Here is a 20,044-nt window from a genome sequence, read left to right on the forward strand (position 1 = left end):
TCCTGGAGCTCCTCCGTGAGGGACTCAAGGCCGGTGCGCCTCCCAGGTGAAGCTCATTAACACTCGCGCCACCGGCCTCGCGCCGTTCCCTCACGGCTCTCGCCCGCCCTGGTCGCCACATACCCCCATCGCCCCTCGCAGGCCGGGGGGGTACTCCCGAGACTGCGCTCAACTCCCCCCCGGGCCTGTCTCGACGGCCGCAGCACCTGGGGGTAAGGACAGACGAGACGAGAGAAAGGAGACGGAAGCAAGGGGAGCGACAGAACGAGAGAGGGGAGAGAGGAAAAAGAGAGAAAAAAAATTCTTGGTCCGGTTCCCAGACACACTGCCGCTCGGTCCTCAGCCAGCCGGGAGGCTCTTCCTCGCGGTGCCATGCGGTGGCACTGGACGCACGGTGGACGGCCCGATCCTCGACCGCCTCCTGGCGGCCGGCGATTGCTCCTCCGGACTGAGGGCAGCCGGCAGCGAGTCCCCCGTTCCCTGCTCCTCCCCTTTATGGCGGACGGCAGCAGGCTCCGGCCCACGGCGAACGGCAGCGACTCCTCCGCTCCCTCTTGGACGGCAGCCACCCCACCTCGTCCCAGGGGCACGGCCTCGAGCTCTCCGTCCCACCTGTCACTAGGCTCCAGCACCACCGCCTCGGGCAGCTTCTCGCGGTCTTCACACTCCCGCGCTGCCCGAACTCCTCAGCACCGCGATCCCCCTCAGCAGCGAGGGCTCTCCGACAGCATGTCCCTCCTTCCTCCCGGGTTTCGGCACCAATGTAACACAGTTCGTAATTATGGGAAGAAGGAGGCGGGAACCGGCGAACATTCAACGTAACTTTAATCTCAAAATAAACAAACAAAACGAAAGTAATGCCGGCAGACGTTCGCGAGAGCCACACAAACATAATAAAACATAACGTAAAGTCCAGGCCTGGTCCTCTCTCGTCCTTCACTGTAGTCGCTCCTCCTTTTATGCTCCCGGAGCTCCTCCGTGAGGGACTCAAGGCCGGTGCGCCTCCCAGGTGAAGCTCATTAACACTCGCGCCACCGGCCTCGCGCCGTTCCCTCACGGCTCTCGCCCGCCCTGGTCGCCACAAACACTCTTTTGAAAAAAGATGTGGGAAGTGTGTCAAGGGCGCAGGTTGATGTTTTAAGGTGCTGTACTGTTTCTTCCAAAATTGTACCATCAATTGCTTCGAAATCAGACATAATAGCTACTTTCTGAGGTTGTGATCTGATCTGTTTTACCCCAGTGCAGCTCAAGGATGTGCTGATCGCCTTTCTGATATTATTAATTTTCTCAGAGAAGAAGGAAGCAAACTCACAACATTTGCTGTCTGAGAGCATTTCACTAGGAATCTGACTTGGGGGATTTGTTAGTCTCTCTACAGTAGCAAAAAGAGTGCGGGTGTTGTTTAAGTTTCTGTTTATTATATTTGAGAAGAAGGTCTGTCTAGCTTTGCCTAATTCCACATTGAAAGCATGAAGAATATCTTTATAGATGTTATAATGAATTTCAAGTTTTGTCTTTCGCCACATGCGCTCAGCTTTTCTGCATTGTCTTTTCATATTTTGCACTGCTGTTGAGTTTCTCCATGGTGCTTTTTGTCTGCCACTTTTCTTCCTGACTTTCACAGGAGCAATGTTATCAATAACATTCTGTACTTTTGAGTTAAATGAATCAAGGAGAAAATCAACAGAGTCTGCGGATATGCTTGGTGTTAAAGATATAACCTTCATAAACAGTGCACTAGTATTCTCATTTAAGCATCGCTTTTTGCCCGAGACAGATCTAGCTTCAACAGTCGGACAGATCAATATTTCAAAGAAAATACAGAAATGATCAGATAGCGCTACATCCTTAATGACAATGGATGAAATGTTTAGACCCTTACTAATAATTAAATCTAGAGTGTTTCCACGATTGTGTGTAGGTCCATGTACATGCTGAGTCAGATCAAAAGTATTCAGAACAGTTATGATTTCTTTTGCCATATTGGATTCTGCATTTTCTATGTGGATGTTAAAGTCCCCAGTAATAACAAAACAGTCAAACTCTGAGGAAATTGCTGATAACAGTTCTGTAAAATCCTCCACAAAGGCTGGAGAGTATTTTGGAGGCCTGTAAATAACTATAAGTAGAATGCGAGGAGCACCTTTTAACACAATACCTAAATATTCGAAAGACAAGTAATCCCCAAATGACACTTGCTTGCATTGATAGACAACTTTAAATAGAGCAGCAACACCTCCACCTCTCCTAACAGCTCTGCAGACACTCATAAAAGTAAAGTTAGGAGGGGCTGTTTCATTCAGGATTGTTGCACTGCAGCTGTCTTCAAGCCATGTTTCATTTAGAAGCATAAAATCTAGGTTGTTCTAGATTCTAGGGGCGAAGAGCTCTCGCAGGAGGAGGGGGTGGCCGAGCTGGGCCCACAGGCTTTGGTGGTTTCGGGGCTTGACGCTTTTTTGTTGATATCTGGGGGCTCACAGCAAAAGAGTGGGAGAGTTTGGTTCCAGCATACACCAGTTCCTCCATTTTCTCTGAAAAGCACAGAAGAGGGGATGCTGGCGAGAGGGATAACGTGTCCGGTGAGAGGGGCTGTTGCTCTGGTGTTACCGGAGGCTGTAATATGTTGTCCTGGCTTCCCTGGCTGTTTTCCCAAAAGTCGTCCTTGGGTGCTGAATCTTGGAGCAGTTCTAACACGTCACTGTCTCTCGGTGAGCTCTGTGGGCAGGGCTCAGTTAGGATTGTGTCCGTGAGCAGTGGTTGTTGTGGCTGCGTGGTGTTATCATTGACCTTGTGGGAAGTGTCAACCGCATGTCCATTCAGCTGCTGAAGTGAAGTCCTGTGGTCAGTTGTACTCTGTCCAGGTGTGTTTGTGCCATTCAGGTTGAGTGGATTTGCACACACTGCTGAAGGATGATGGAGGCAGAAGTAGATATTGTCCTTTAGCACTCTTGAGCCCAGTTTGTTTGGGTGCAGGCCATCATGAGTGAACAATTGTCTCTGACTCCAGAACAGATTGAAGTTGTCGATGAAGTTCAGTCCTTTTAAGTTGCAGGTTTTTTGCAGCCATGTGTTAAGTCCAAGCAACCGTGTAAATCTATTTGTTCCTCTTGCTGGGAGTGGTCCACTGATGAACGACTGAACTTTTAGTCTTTTAAGCATTTCAAAAAGTTCATTGAAATCCCTCTTAAGGAGTTCTGACTGCTCCTTCCGAATATCATTCTTCCCCACATGAAAGATTAGTCAATTTGCAGTCTTATATTTCATCAGAATGCTCTTAAGTTCCCTGTTTACATCAGAAACTGTTGCTTGTGGAAGGCAGCATGTAGTTGTATCCCTGCTGCTAATGTTTCTGATAATAGAGTCACCCACTATCAGAGTCCTGGGCTCGGCTGCTCTAAGAGCTGAGTGCCGCTGACTGTTCAACCTTGAGCGGCAGTTAGCATCGGTGTTAGCTGCTGGCTGATTTGATCTGTGTCCGATCATGTTTGGGGATTCCTCACCCACATTCATCAAGTCTGGAGATTCCTCACCCACATTCATTAACACTTTAAATCTGTTCTCCAGATGTATTGGCGGTGGTAGGGAGCTAGTGTTTGGGGTAGAGGATGCTACTGCATTAATATGTGATACTCGTGACAATCTAATGTCTCGAGTGCCTTTGGGTCTCGCTCCCTGTGTGTGCCATCGATTAATGTGCTGATCAGTTCCGGCACTCAGTACGGTCTGTTTAGGGGCATTAGATTCATGGGACTCACCGGCTTTGTGCTGAGGACGTCCATGACGAAGCTCTGTTGTGTGTTCCTTCTGGTTTGGTAGTCCCGCAAGTAACTTTGTTTCAAGAACTGCAATCCTTTGTAGAAGTCTGTGGCAGTTTGTGAAGCAGGTAGATTCTTCAACCAGAAGAGGCATATTATTTCTAATCCTTTTGGATGTAGGCAGCTGTGTTTTCCTTTCTCCGGAATGTAAGCTGATGGCGGTCAGTGGGAGGCTTGTTGGATAAAAATTCCCCTTTTTTTGTAGCAATTCTTCCAGTTAAAAAGATTGTTGTTGCCAAGATTTGTCGTTTGAGCACTGTGCCGATTTGCTGTAGTTAAAATTAGGAGATAAAATATAAAAGCAATAGAGCAAAGCGCGGAGCTGTAAGCAAGAGCGTCCGAACAGTAGCGAAGCAGGAAGTCAGCGGAAAGAGGCGTTTCATTCCCGCCCACATGTAGAGATCGAATTTTCAAACTGCTTATTTGTTTCCAACCCCAGAACGAAAAAAGGAAAATCAAGCCAGTTTTTTGTTTTTTCGTTTTCATTTTAAAAATGAAAAATGAAAAAATATGCGGTTTTCTCATTTTTCTGATTTCAATATCAAATCAAAACATGAATGAACAGAAGATACCCTGATTAGCTATGCTGTGACTGGTTATTTGTTTCCAACCCCAGAACGAAAAAAGAAAAATCAAGCCAGTTTTCTGTTTTTTTTTTTGTTTTCATTTTAAAAATGAAAAACGAAAAAAGGTGCGGTTTTCTCATTTTTCTGATTTCAATATCAAATCAAAACATGAATGAACGGAAGATACCCTGATTTCGATCTCTACATGTGGGCTGGAATGAAACGCCTCTTTCCGCTGATTGGTCAACCAGAAGTCAAACCATGTCGTCATCAGTTGTTCATCGGTTCAGCTCAACAGAATAAAAGTCCCTCGCTCTACAGCTGTACGGATTCTTAACGCGTTTATTCTACATCTCTTTCTCATCAAATAGCGAGACTAGTGAATGGCTTGACACAAATCATTCTGATGAAGAGTCAGGGCTTAATTCTGTGTAGACATTAATTCATCACGAGAAATATCAGTTTATCTCATAAATATTAATTTACTTTGCAGCTGCACTTCCCCCAGCCTACAACTTCGATACATTGAGTGTAAAAATGTCTTTTTAGACAACACGGGATGGATTTTAAAATGATGTTTAAAACATTAATGGCATTACATTATGCAATTGTAATTCGTACACATAAACTGCCCTCTCTGAGCAATCTAACAACTCATAAATCTAAAAGCAACTTCAGGTGGTGCTTCTTTGACACCTCTGCAAGCCTTTGATTGATACTGATTTAATTGGTAATAACCTATAGTGTCATATTATTTAATTGACTAAATTTAAGAACTTAACATTAAAGTAAGCATACATCTTTAATAAGATTAGGAAAAATCCTAAAATCCCCTGAAAATCAATTAATCAATTAAATCAATTACAGTTAATTTCTGACACAGACAGATGGCATTAGGCTATAAAAATACTTTTTATCTCATTATTGTTAGTGATATTTCAGGGTTTTGATATATATCCTAATATTGATAAAGTATAATTGATATCTTCTTAAGAGAGCACTATAATGGTTATTGTTAACACTGTTTTAACATTTTTCCCTTTATTTATTTATTTTACTTTCTTTTAAATGTGTGATGGCCTGTTTCAAATTGGCATAAACGAGTTCACCTCCATCATCAAATCATTGAATTTGCATTTTAAGTCCATCTCTCTATAGCACCGCTTTGATGAACTATTAACATGTAATATATTTTCATATCTGTCATATTTCAAATTCATCCCATGTCCAAAACTCAGGGTGTTGTCTAAAACAAAAATTATGACTGCTGCAGATATTTACATCAATAGGCTACTGATTTGCACTTTTTAATTCAATGTATGTATACCTATACATTCGCTGCCCAGTGCGTTGAGCAGCTTCGCTAGATTTTTATAGTTGGTCACTTCAATAAAACGGGCATTGTGCCAATGTTGTAGAATGGGGGTAATTGTGTGCAGCTGCAAAGTAAATTAATATTTAATGAGAAAGAGATAAAACGTAGAATAAACGCGTTAAGAATCCGTACAGTTGTAGAGCGAGGGACTTTTATTCTGTTGAGCGGAACCGATGAACAACTGATGACGACACGGTTTGACGTCTCGTTGACCAATCAGCGGAAAGAGGCGTTTCATTCCCGCCCACATATAGAGATCGAATATTCACACTGCTTATTTGTTTCCAACCCCAGAACGAAAAAAGAAAAATCAAGCCAATTTTTTGTTTTTTCGTTTTCATTTTAAAAATGAAAAATGAAAAAATGTGTGGTTTTCTCATTTTTCTGATTTCAATATCAAATCAAAACATGAATGAACGGAAGATACCCTGATTACGGACCCTTCCTCATCCCTCACATTTATTTTATGTTAAACTATGTAATTTCAGAGAAATCTCAACTATGCCCTATGCTCTTTTGTTGAGGATGCACTTTTGTTTTTCATTTTCTTAGAGGTTTGTAATGTATTTTTTTATGTATTTGAAAACCCTTTCTGTTACTAAGTATTGTGGTGCCTTTCACAAAAAATAAAAACATTTGAAGAGTCAGGACTGATGTTTGCTTTTATAGTTAGGCCAGAGCTACTAAAATATCAGTTTCATCAGTGCATCTTAGATTTTCTATTCTCCTGGGATCACAAACTGCAGATTATATGAAAATTATAATATAAAATTATGAACATATTGGTTATTGGTATTTGTATCGGAATAGGCCATGAGAAGGACTTAATTATCGGTTATCAGTTAAAATTTTTCATATCATGCATCCCTAATATTTACTGTAGTCTCTTATTCACCACTATAGACGTTTAAATGTGAAAAGCGTCTATATTCGGATCTAGACTTATAACACATCCTCTCTTATTTAGAGAACTGTTGCATCTAGGGATGCACCGATACCATTTTTAAGGACCAAGTATGAATACTGTAACGAATAACGATGTAGCGGTTATTAATCAATTTATGGGTGGAATATGAATATAATAATTCTTAAGGTTCTATGAATTATTATGCACATATTGACCCAAGGGGGAATTAAACATATATTGTGAATCAATTACAACGAATTATAATTGATTACATATGTGATTAGTTCAGGTTCAATAATTATTTAGAGAAACTACCAGCTCGTCCAGCAAACCGCTGCTTCTCATAGAATATTATGAACGGAGTTATTCTCTGGCCATGAGAACAACTTGCTATTATAGCATCAAAGCATAAAACGATCTACAAAACGTTAAAGTGACTTGGTCTTCAGTTGAAAGAACAAACAGAACAATCGAGCGTAAATTAACGTTTTAATATATGCAAACTACGAATACAGAGGTTATACGTCTAAATATATATACAAGAATATACACACCTATGTACAAGAGTGGAAGTAGAGAAGGAAAGAGAGAAGGCAAGTAGCAAACTTACAAACAGTCCTAAGCCAGCACAGAAATCAGTTTCATCATCTAAGATTGAGAAACGGCAGTATACTTGCATTGGTTGTGCGTGTCGAATTTCAGTTTGAAGTCACCAAAGGAGTTTTCTGTTTACCGAGATGAGATTTACAACCCAGTCCAGCATGCTAAAAGCGTTCTGAACATTCCAAAGTTTATTGATTGACCTGATACGTATGCATATGCTACAATAACAATACTTCTATTCTAGTACTCGCTGATACCGATACCTATACATTTATTAATCTCTCTCTCTCTCTCTCTCTCTCTGTCTCTCTTTTTTTTTTTTTTTTTTTGGTGATGTTGCAGTTTTCCAAGCACAACACAGTTAGACTAATGAATGTAGGACAGATTCTTTATTATTACTCTAATGAAAAAAGTAATAATTTTTATGTGCTTGTCACAAACTTAAAGAACAAAAATTTCACAGTGTCCAATAACCTTCAAAGGGCATATCAATATATAGGCTATAATTTTTGTCATATAAAAAGAAATTTACAAACAAATTACAAACACTACAACAAATACCATAGAGATACAAATTAAATACATTTGTTTTTCAGATACAGTAGGTTTAATTACCATGTATACATTTATTTAACATATTTTGTTGTTTTATTAACATTAATGACAAATATAGGCTTACGGTCCCTTTAAGACCAAATCCATGGATACTGACACATATCCTGTTTTCACCTAAATATTTACGTCCACTTAAGCCATAACCGACTGTATTGACGTGAGATACTCCACACGATGGAAATTTTGACAGCTATGCCATTCAGGCGCGAGGAGAACTGATCGCGCGCTGTCTGAGAGAACTGGGATCGCGTGCAAGAGAGAGAGAGAGAGAGAGAGAGCGCGCTTCTGGTCTGTGTCATTTAGCACGATTCCTAATCGATAACGAATTGTGATTGAAAGCATACAGTTCGCTATGTGTGTGTTGTCATCATTAATTAAGTATTTCCACACTTCTGAGGCTGACATTGTTTCTGCTGCTGCTGCCTATGTCTCTGTGCACGGACAATTCTGTCAGTTACGTTACATGAGGTATCGGTCTTTGGTATTGGGAGTATTTTTACGAGTACAAGTACATGAGCTTGGTATCGGTGCATCCCTAGTTGCAACTATTAAAAAATTGTAGCATCTATGGTTGTAATGTCTGCATTACGATTTTAAGTTACTTCAATAATAGTCCCTATAGTCTGCTGTATTAAGAGATTTTCCTCTTTCCATTTACATTTACCTGAAACATTTGACTCTTTGTGAGCCGTTGTGTGTGTTCTCACCTTTGGCGATCATCTTTGATCCCTCACTTTATTCTGTATGAGGTTGTTGAGGCTGGTTGGTGTAGTTTAAGGTGAAAGGCTTGGATCCAGGTGTCACACTCTTCAACCATTTTGGTGATCATTGCAAGATTTTTTCCTAAGATCAAAACCGCACCTCCACTGGTCCTTATTGGTGGAGAAGTGAACCATTTCCAGGTTGCTGTCAACAATGCAAACCTTAAGTATTTTTGTTAGTGACAACATGTATTAACTCATCTGCTTATCTGGCTGGACATCCTTTTCCTGTGGGCTGTGGGCTGAGGGCTGTCCTGGCTCCTTTTTTTGGTCTCTCATACTTTGCTCTCAATACAATGAGCAGGGCTTGAATCCATGACTTCCCATTTTCTGTCATGCACAATTTTGGGTTTTATCATCTAATTTGCATTCTTACTATTTATCCACCTTGTGGATGCACTATAAATTTCAATTTTATTCTCAACATTAGTCAATTCAACTCTGTTTTCTCTTTGTATACAAACTGAAACATATTATCACCAGATAATTTCACTCAGTAGCATAGGCCTTTTTACCTAGAAAACACTCAACCCACTTTGCTCATGGATTAGCGCATGCGCATGCTTCCACTTTCTGCGTTCTTCAAAAAGCCGTATGTCCTACGCCTTCCCTATTCTTCTTACGAAAAAAAAAAATAGAACTGGCGTTGAATAGGGAAGGTTTAGGACATACAGCATAAGCGTTTTGAAGAATGCGGAAAGCGGATACACGCGCAAGGCGATCATCTGTTTATATAAAACATATACAGTTGTATTTTTTTTTCCGAAAATAACCAATCATTTCGCTAGATAAGACCCTTATTCCTCGTCTGGTATCGTTTAAAGCCCTTTGAAGCTGCACTGAAACTGTAATTTTGACCTTCAACCGTTTGGAGGCCATTGAAGTCCACTATAAGGAGAATAATCCTTCTGTAAATTATCAGGAAAATTTTATTTAAAAGTGGACTAATCCTTTAACAGTAACAAGACAATATTTTATACATTTGGAAAAGAAACATTTTGATGAAATCCATCATGAGGTGTGGCACTGTTTCTTTCTTGCCACACAATAGTAACCCAGGCCTGGATAGTTAGCCAAATTCATCCATGGCCATTGTTTTATTGGGCATATTCTGCCTTATGGCCCCACTTAATAAATTTAAGTACAGCTGTTTTGATTGGACTTGATTTATTTGCTTTGGTATCTCTCCAAACACCATCTCTCTCACACACACTTTCACATCCCCTTCACATCCCCTTCACATCCCCTCACATCACCCTCTGGCCAGAGCATCATACATTTTTTTTTTTTCTGCCTCAGCAGATTGTGAACTGAATGGGGAATGTTTTGTTAAGAGTGGAATACCGCCAAATCTGAACGGGTAACACAACTTTGACAATGGCAGAAGCAGAAGCTACTAAATGTAGACACACTGTGGCATTCCCCTTGTGACAATGTTTAAACTTTAGCACATTAATTGCAATTGTCTGATGTCAGCCACCATGAATGAAATAGATTACATAGTTTAGAATAATCATATAGACCTAGGCCTGCAGTTGAGAGAGCCAAATTCAGTTTCTCAAATGCAATTTGTCATCCACTGCACAATTACAATTTTCAAACTTTTTGTTGTTGCTCATGAGCTACTTAGAAGAAGATTGGAGATCTCCACACAATCTTGGATCCATGGACAAATAACATTCCCATCTCATATCCCTGGTGCAGCATTTGTGATTTAAAAAAAATTGGAATCTTAGAGTTATTATTCTTATTAAATCTAGAAAATTACCTTTAAACGAAACTGAGTGACCAATATTGTTGCTTTTCTAGACATAATTTTCTTTTTGGACACCTTGTGCCCTATTTCCCTTTTTCTTTGTCAGAGAACTCTACATAGTCTATTTGTCTTTACCCCTTGCTGGTTAATGTAATAACCCTCACTATGCCAAATCCAGCCCCAGTTTTAACTGATTGGTGACGTCCCACTTCTGTTAATAAACTTCTTCCTTTTCTTTCATTATGTATAGTAGGGCTGCACTGGTATCTATTGAAAGCAGATTCAGAATGTTGGTTTAATAGAGAATACAAAGAACTGCTGTGAGACCAGTGAATAATCAAAAGAAATCAAATTAATAATTAACACAATTTGAAGCGGTCTCTGGAGTGATCATTGAGATGCAGCACCTGCCCACAAGGGAGGGAATAGAAAGTCCTTCTGTGTTCTGTGTGGATCATCGGTCAATTGAACTTGTTAGGCTGTTGCAATGGATTGTCAGCCAGTGATGACACACAAAGGCCTGGTGTTGTGGTGTATGGGCTCTGTTGTTTCTCTGTCTCTCCTCAGTCTGCCTTTTAAATGATCCTGCCACAAAATTGTGTAATGCATGGCAAAATTGTCTTTAGGAAAAGTCTCAAGTGAAAGTTTCACCTTTTCCTGCACTGTATCAGTCCTCTCCATGCTGACCCCTCCGAAGTGTCAACTTCCTCTTTCAGGAGGGGAACTGAAGGCCCATCAGCGACTTCCTCTGCAGCCATGTCTTGTCGAACAGACTTCAGTGTATTTGCTGCCATTTGTTGGTGGCTGTTCCAGAAGCTGCCTAGGCTGAAATCAAGAGAACCACATAATTCAAATTAAACCTACAGCTCTTTATTTAAATTCCATTTTTTTCTTAACCGTAATCAATGTCCCTTAATTCCAGAAGTCTCTCTGGGTAACACAACAGCAGTTCCTCATTTTGTTAATACACTTGGTTTTTCTTTGCAAGAAAAGCAAGCAGATTTTCTTTGCAAAATGCAGAAAATAGCAGTAAACTTCTCTAATTAATATAGAGTATGATGTATAATATAATAGTAAAGAATTCTTTGTCTTTTCTCTTTTTTATTAGAAACCAAAATTACTGTAAGATGTATTTTATGTGCCTGTTCAAATCAAAATTTCTATTTAACTTGGTCACCCAATCTCGTTCTCATTCAACACAATGCACAAAATTTATCTTAGTTAACAGAAACCAAAATCTTAGCATATCTGCAGTGGATCAACTTTTCATACTGTCTCCCAGGGATAACGGGAATACAAATTTATAGCATGTTTTTTTTTTTTTCGATTTTATGTAACCCATCTGAGCTAAAATCAAAGTCTAACCCATAAAAGTTTCTCTGTGACTCAAAATTTCATAATTCTCAGCACTCTACAGGTGCATATTCCTATTTTAATTATAACAATTTCAGCATTTAATTATTTCAAAATGTAACAATATTGATCTATTGATCATATTCAACTCTTTCAACAATTCTTTCTTAATCAGAATTAAAGTCTTATTCAATCAAAGAGCAAGCTGTAGTGCTACATCATCTCAGGGCATTTCCCCTTCCCAAATCTGGTGACAGCATTCCGTCAAGAAGCTGATGTCACTACCCAAATTCACAGGTGAGTGTCAGGTCTTTAGCATCTATACACAGGATCATTAACCAGGGCTCTACAGTGCGCTCATTTCACTCGCATTTGCTCCTGAAAATAACTGCATTCACCGCGCACTTACCAGACCGTCTCATGCTGCTGTTTCTTTGCAGCCAAATTAATTGTAAATACTACATTTGGATTATCATAATCAAGGTCAGAAATTAATAGGGGCTTGGAGCAAAAATGCCTCCAAAATTTGATTTAAAAAAAACACACGCACCATTATGAATGCCCGTGCTCATATTACTTTCACTTTTGAAGTAGCGGCCATTCGGAGGCGGCAATTGCTTGAATGGTGGGTGGGTTAATTATTAATCTTAATGAAAAACACAACAACAAAACAGTACAATGACAAACTCGCTTAAATATGTACTTTTACATTTCGCTTGTCCACCAAATCTTCATCCCTCGTCTTGTCATTCAGAAAAGTGAGGCGAAATAGGTGAAGTGAGGTGAAATCTGACTCCTGCTGCTGATCTGTGCTGCCAGTCTCGTTCGGCTCACTGATTTGAGCAGATGCGTTCAGTCTTTAACTGTAGTGTCTATTTTCTAACTAAACTAAATGATTTCTATTACTATAAAAAAAAAAAAAAAAAATCAAAACGACAATGGGGCCGATGCCATGGTCATGATGGGCAAGTGATATAACCGGTGTTGCTGCTGAACACCAGTAACACAGTTGATCTCACAAGTGCTCCTAAAGAAAAATGTTACCGTAGAGCCCTGTTAACACTAACTCAGAATGTTACTGTCCCCTGAGCACAGGTCTTTAGTCGTCCAACACTATCACTGCCTCGGTTGTGATCATATAAGCATGGAATCTTTAGCACTTCTAACTCCAGCATACATGACAAATTGCTCTTTGCAGGAACGTAGTTTTATTGACAGCTTGCTGGGATCATTCATCACAACAACTAAAATATTCAAATACCACTTTTGTTTAATTCAACCATAATCACTGCCCTTAATAGCCAAGGGAAAACATAATTTAAATATGATCACCAGATTTCTTCAATAATTTGACTTAATAGAATCCAAAATTCTATTTCACATTCAAATTCACTTTTTAATTATTTTAGAAGCATTTGTAAGAAAAAGTATAGAGTCCACCCTTCCTAACATTAAGTCCTCTTAGCCCATGCCGAATGGTCCCTCCATTAATTGGGGTTCTTTGCAAGTTGGCAGAATGTAGAGAAAAACTTAAAAACTTATGTAGTCTGTCTGGAAGCCCCCACTGACGAAGGGAGGATCCCTTGGTCTCCTGGCTGGCTCGCCAAATTGTGATAGATTTTCCCCACTAAGCACCTGACTTAAGTTAAACCTCAGGGGCCGGATTCACAAAACATTCTTAAGAATAAAATTCTTCTTAACTGCTAATTTCTTCTTATTTTTTAACTTAAGAAAAAAGATAAGAATATTTTGTATTCTCAAAAACTCTTCTTAACCCTCTGGAGTCTGAGGCTGATTTGGGGCCTGGAGAAGTTTTGACATGCCCTGACATTTGTGCTTTTTTCAGTTGTTCATAAACATATAAATGACAAAAGTGTCATTACACTGTATTCAGCACAAACTAGGCTACAATAATATGTGAGAAACATGTATGTACATGTTTGTGTTTTTGAAGGAATAATGTTTATGCGTGGTTACTGAAAAAACAAAAAACTTAAGTCACTGAAATAAGGCCAAAAAAAGTATAGTAAATCTGTGTTTACAATACTTTAGGGTATTGGAGGTTGTAAACTAGAGTTTTTACTTCAAAATTATGTAAAAATTATGCTGCCTACTCCTTCATATAAAACAATATATTGATTTAGTTTTTGTAAGACACTTTTTGCCAAGAAACACAGTATGCATGGAGGCGTGAATCACCACTGAAAAATGGGCCATTCTCACCTGAGAAGACAAAAGAATTGGATAGTAATGAGCTGAAATGACTTGCATATTAATGAGGCATTTCAGTCAGGTAGGCTGTGAAAAAAACCTTCTGTGATGTCTCAAGCTCATCATGATATATGAAACATACAGAAAAATATTATTACAATATAAAGTAATGGTTTTATATTATACTTTAAAATATAATGTATTTCTGTGATGCAAAGAGTCTGAATATAGGCTTTTAGTTTAAAAGCATGCACATTTGGAGAAATATTGGATTCTCATATCCTTATGTCAATTTTCTATACAGAGAAGTTATATTTATTTAATATTCATTGTCATTACTATGAGCGCTGGTGTTTTCAATTCATCCTTGAAGTCGGAGGGCGCTCTCTGTGCATTTTTAGTCCACAAATTCATCTAAAAGAAGAAGAGGCAACTGCATGTCTTCTAGAGCTCCCTAACCATGACTTTTACATCCAGATAAACACTTTTCAAGACAATAAATACACGATTGAGACAATGAATGCATGTATTGCCTCTGAATTTGCGTCTGAATAGCGCTGGCTCCGTGGGCGTGGCCGCATTAGCGGATAATGAGCTGAATCACGGACTTCTGACATGGCTCTCTTTTCATACAGATTACATAAACACAGAAGGTTTGTTTTCGATTTGATTTACATTATTTAAAACCTGACATCTTAACGTTTTTTTAGACATAAGTTTAATTTTTCTGTGATTAGTATTCACTAAGTTACAGTTCATTTTCTGAGAACTATCAGATTGGACTTCGTTCAGAGGGAGAGGAGAAATCACGCATCATGTTAGTTTTCTTTATTTTACAAAAAGCACAACATTGTGTTTTTACTCTGAGTGTATACAAATAAAAGAAGATATTCTATAGTTTCAATTGATATATTACTTATGTCTCTATGACAAAAAATGACAGAGTATTTTAAGTCTGTTTTGCTGCAATGTGAAAAAAACCTGCAAAACGCGCCGGCGCGTTTTCAGACCTCAGAGTGTTAATAATGTTCTTATCTTTTTTCTTAACACTAGAAGTCCCAGAGAGCAGCCATTTGGCTTTTCTACCTATAAAACCCGCAGGACAGACGATGGGCTGGAAGGCTTTAGGCTAATATCCTTAATCAGCTGTGAACAGTTACTTTTGTTATGTAAACAATGTGGGGCCATGCTGAGCCACTTCAAAGAAACTTGTGTTTCACTTTGCCATCTTAGGGAGAAATCAACACACATGTTTTTTTTTCCTGTGTTGCTGAGATTTATTGATAAAAATAGTACAAAATAAAAAAGAAACCAACCATTTGTACACATATTTACAAATAATATTAAAAAGTGAGTGAGTACATTCTAGCAATCACTCACAATCCTGGCACTGCCATGGTATCTCCTGTCTGCATTTACCACATGTGTATCTGTAGCAGTGAACACATTGCACAGTGGCATGATTGTTCTTGCATTGGTGTTTGACCTGACACATGGCTCTTTTTCCAGGGCTAGGTGTGGAGGGTTGTGTCCGAAGCAATTGTTCTTTTCTTGCCTTCTTCGCACACATATGTGAGTTAGCCAACTCTCTTGCAAGCTCCACCAGGAAGTCCACCCGTCTTTCCTGCCTTCCGGTGCATGCTTGATACAGCACATGTGCATTCAGTGCTGCCATGTCAATCATGTTATAGATCACGGCAACTGGCCAGCGCCGTGTCCCTGTGCGGACAGTGTACTCCCGCACCATCTGGTCCATCACATCCACGCCGCACTTTGTGGTGTTGTAAAGGGTGACAGTGTTTGGCTTCCTTTTGGTGGTATTATCAGTCTGAATCACGCTGTGCATGCTGCTAAGAATGTAGACGGTCTTCTTCCGTTTGGGCGCATACGCCGTCAGCGTAGCAGCAGTGGTTGAAAACACCTAATAAATAAGATAAATTGTTATTTTCATAGCACTTTTACACAGAATGACACACTTGGCGGTGTTGATTCTAAAAATTAGAAACACATAAACATAGAACCACAAAAGACCTGCAACATACCTGAGTGGTGAATTCATTGCGATCTGTGTGTCTAGCGGATTGAGGGATTTCCCGGCGAATCTTGTTGACTGTGCTGAGGATGGTGGTTTTCCGGCTAAGAAGTTTATGCGCAAGTGACAGCGATGTGAAGAAATTGTCCGTGGTAACATTTCTGCCCTTGTCTAGGAATGGTTCCATCAGCCTCATCACTACTGCATCTATAATTCAGATTTTTAAATCTCCGTATCCGCTTACATATATTTATATATAATCTATTTTTAATCTCTATAATAAAAATGTATAATTCAGATTTTGATCTCCATATCCATTTACATATATTATATATATCTTCCAAGGGGTTTTTTCCCTCCTAGGACTTTTTTCCCCAGTGTTAGCACGCTGGGTTTTTCTCCTAGGGGGTTTTTTCCACCCCTGGGAGTCAGCCGACATTGGCTTAATGTAGCACCATCTTGTATATGTTACATATTACCACGCTTGTTTGTACAGCTTATTTTTAACCACTTCCCTTTTTTCTGTGCTTCTAATATGTAAAGCTGCTTTGAAACAATTACCAATTGTAAAAAGCGCTATATAAATAAATTTGACTTGACTTGACTTGACTACATTTTCAGACAGTCTCTCTCCACTGGGACGACTAGGGTCCTTGCCAAGATATGGGAGGACATTACAAATGTGCTTGGATTTTAGGTCGCAAGCCACCCAAAACTTGATCCCAAACTTGTCAGGTTTAGTTGCAATATACTGCAGGAAACAGCAGCGAGTCTTTGACGGGAAAAGCTGTTCATCAACGGTGATATGTAGACCAGGGTTGTAGGACGTGATGCAATTGGTGACAAATGATCCCCACACACTGGAAATTGCAGCAAACTTATCAGTCTTTGCTCGATCACTCCGGGTGGACCTGTCATCAAAGCGTAGGTGTCGCATGATGTCTTGGAAGCGGTTTCGCGGCATTGTTCCAATGATATGTGGGTTTCCCAGGTTTGCTGACCAGCAGTCACGTAGTGATGGAAACTTGGTAAGCCCCTGCAAGATGACAATTGCAATAAATGCCATTAGTTCAGGGAGGGCCATGAACCAATGAACATGCGCCGTTTCCTGTGCATGTTGAATAGTCCATTCTTGAATGCTATGAAGCATGTCAAGAGTGATAAAACACAGGAAGCTCTGAAGGCGACTCGAGATACTTTTCCTGGCCTTAGCCGTTGGCTCTCCATCTGCAGCGTACGCTTTGATTGGGGTGAAAGGGAGACGCGTCCCCACCTGTTCTTCACGCCACACTGTGCCATCTTTCGCGGTCTCTGTCAGGTCAGTCCCCAAACGGGCTCTCTTTTTTGGTTAAGGAGCAGTCTCCTCATCTGCAGTGTGAACAAATTCAAATTGTGAGCAATGGAAAAGTCAAATGATATCACAAATGCATGCATAGATACTAATAATAATTCCAGTATCTCCTTCTCTGTATCGGAATAATGTCTGAAATATCTTCCTAAAAAAAAAGATACAACTAAAGCAAAGAAACAACTAATAATGTTTTGCACTTCAAATGGCAGTGAATGTCTGCTAAGTAGTACAAACAAAAAAGTGGACAATACAAAAAAGGCAGAGTAAATATTTATGTCACTCCACTCTGCTTTTTTGGTGTTTTCCACTTTCTGGTTTGAAATGAAATAGGAAATAATATGAAATGAAACTTAACCTGAAGACAGATCAGACAGCTCTGAGTCCGAATCCGGCTGAAGTTCTATGTCTCCTCCATCTGAGTCACAAGGGTTTACTTCACTCAGGATCATTTCCAAGGCCTGCCGAGTGGTGAGTCTTCTCTGCATTTTCTTTTCTTGGAGAGGAGGTTCGTACACCACAGAATTCTTGAGGGCACTGAAGTAGTAGGCTATGTGCAGTGAGATTTTATCCACCTCAGCACAAAAGGAATTACCTCTCATTTGAGAGCAAGCTGCATGCAATTAGATGTGCTAATTCATACCTGTTTACACCTGGGCAAGACCCTACATGCCAATGTGATACATGGTCAATCAAGTTCTCTGCTTTTAGCAGCCCTCCCTCCCCCACACATACAAACAAACCACCAGCAACCATTCACACACACACCCCCAATCCCCCTGCAGATTGCTCAGGTAATGACCATATTTACACATGAATTGATGCTAATGATAGCCAAAAGACTAGCCAGTTAGCATCCACTTGGCTAAAGGAGGGTTACAAATCTCTGGGACTTCTAGTGTTAAGATTGTTCTTAAGATCAAATTTAAGAAGTATTCATATTCCCGAAAAGAATGTTCTTAAAAATCATCGTAGATAACCTCTAACCTGTCTTAAATAGATGCTCAACGAATTTATTGGGTCTTTTCAAATGTTAAGCATATGACATAACACTAGCTAGCTAAATATAATACATATTACTTGTACCCTGAATGTGGACGAGCACTCTAAAGTCTGTAATTACACTATTGATCATTTGCGCGTACCTGTATATGATGCGCGCACTCAAGCTTGTACGGAGAATGGCACAAGATGTTAGCACGATTTATTAATTTGTTTCCTCTTTTTATAAACAGTGTGCACGATTTAGCAAACCGAAGGAAAGAATTAGTAAATCATGAGCATGATTTAGCCTACTATTTTTTTCCTGCATGTCATGTGCGGGGCTCCGTAAGCTAGAACTAGTGAGGCAGCGCACACGGATACAGGACGCATTCACTCCAGAGAGAGCGCAAAAAAGTCAGTGTACAAATGAATGGAAAAGAACGTTGCATCTTGAGACAGTTTTTTTTTAAATAACGATTTTAATGGTCCATTAAAAACATGACAGAGTGATTAGCTCCCGTCAAACAACCACAACAAAAATAGTCTGCACGCTCATTATGATATCTACGGTAGCCTAATCTACATGCAGTGACAGGCTTTGAGGTGTTTTTCATTCAGCGAGTCTTCAGCAATTACCCCCTTTCAATCAAATAAACACCATTCATTTTCTTCTTAAGTAAAAAATTAAGATCTTGCCCTAAGTTCTTAAGAAAATATTTCAGAAATTCCTAAGATTTTTTCAAGAATTGCACTTAGGAACATTCTTAAGAACTTCTTAGAATTTATCTTAAGAATTTTCTTAACTTCTTTCTTAAGAAGATGTTCTTGAATCCGGCCCCAGGTGAATGCCAATCTGCCTGCAAAGGTTGACGCCTAAGTGTAACAACTCTGACCGTATATGATGCATAAGAATTATAGTTACCTGACTGCAATCAGAACCCCACGTAAGAGTCTCACTCTGAGCACTACAGCACACTATAGCATTTGATCACTACAGCATGTTTTTACAAGCATTGAGCATTGTAGCCAATCACAATCATATCCGTTGAGCATGTGAACGCAATGCCCTATCAGAGGCCCTAAGTTAATCAGAATCTGTTTAACACTGCTGAAAACGCACAGAGGTCTGAGGTGTTTTCTGCGCCCTGGAGCTGTTTTGACATACCCTGACATTTGTGCTTATTTCTGTTACATATAACATATTAATGGCTAAAGTCTGATAATACTGCATTCAGCACAAACTTTGCTACAATAATATGCAAGCAAGATAGATGTACATGTTTGCATTTTTTTAATGAAATTAAGATTATGCATGGTTAGTAACTTTTCTCCTTTTTTTCTCAACGAAATAAGGCCATAAAACACATACTGAATATTTGAATATTTGTTCACAAGACCTTTGAGAACTGTAGCTTGTAGCTTAGGATTTTTACTACAAAAAATATTTGAACATAAATCACCCTGCCCATTCATTCACAAAAAAACTCATTTAACTTTTTTAAGACACGTTTTGGGTTAGAAAAGCTGTATGCGAGGGTAGGACAATGGCCATGAATATTGATATGATTCACACCTGGAAAGACAGTGGCCCCTTCCTAACCCTCCCCAAATGGCCTCCCCCAGTTGTCTTTTGACATTGTGACTGTGCCTCAGATGCCATTTAACGGAAACTTACTTTAACTCCTTACCAGTCACCCCCACTTTTGGCCAGGTAGTGA

The 20,044-nt window shown here is 39.7% G+C and overlaps 2 protein-coding genes across 4 annotated transcripts in view; one reads left to right on the plus strand and one right to left on the minus strand.

Moving 5' to 3' along the window:
• Positions 1-20,044, plus strand: part of gas8 (growth arrest-specific 8) — a 105,652-nt gene that overhangs the window by 58,841 nt on the left and 26,767 nt on the right. The gene's annotated exons all lie outside the window — the stretch shown is intronic.
• Positions 14,893-16,239, minus strand: LOC125246948. Its single transcript, XM_048158101.1, has 2 exons — positions 16,005-16,239; positions 14,893-15,883 (listed from the first exon to the last, which is right to left on the minus strand). Exons 1-2 carry the CDS (start codon positions 16,188-16,190, stop codon positions 15,335-15,337), a joined length of 735 nt encoding a protein of 244 aa, XP_048014058.1. The 5' UTR covers positions 16,191-16,239; the 3' UTR covers positions 14,893-15,334.

This window comes from Megalobrama amblycephala, linkage group LG15 (genome assembly GCF_018812025.1).
Source record: "Megalobrama amblycephala isolate DHTTF-2021 linkage group LG15, ASM1881202v1, whole genome shotgun sequence".
In the NCBI taxonomy this organism is placed as follows: Eukaryota; Metazoa; Chordata; class Actinopteri; order Cypriniformes; family Xenocyprididae; genus Megalobrama; species Megalobrama amblycephala.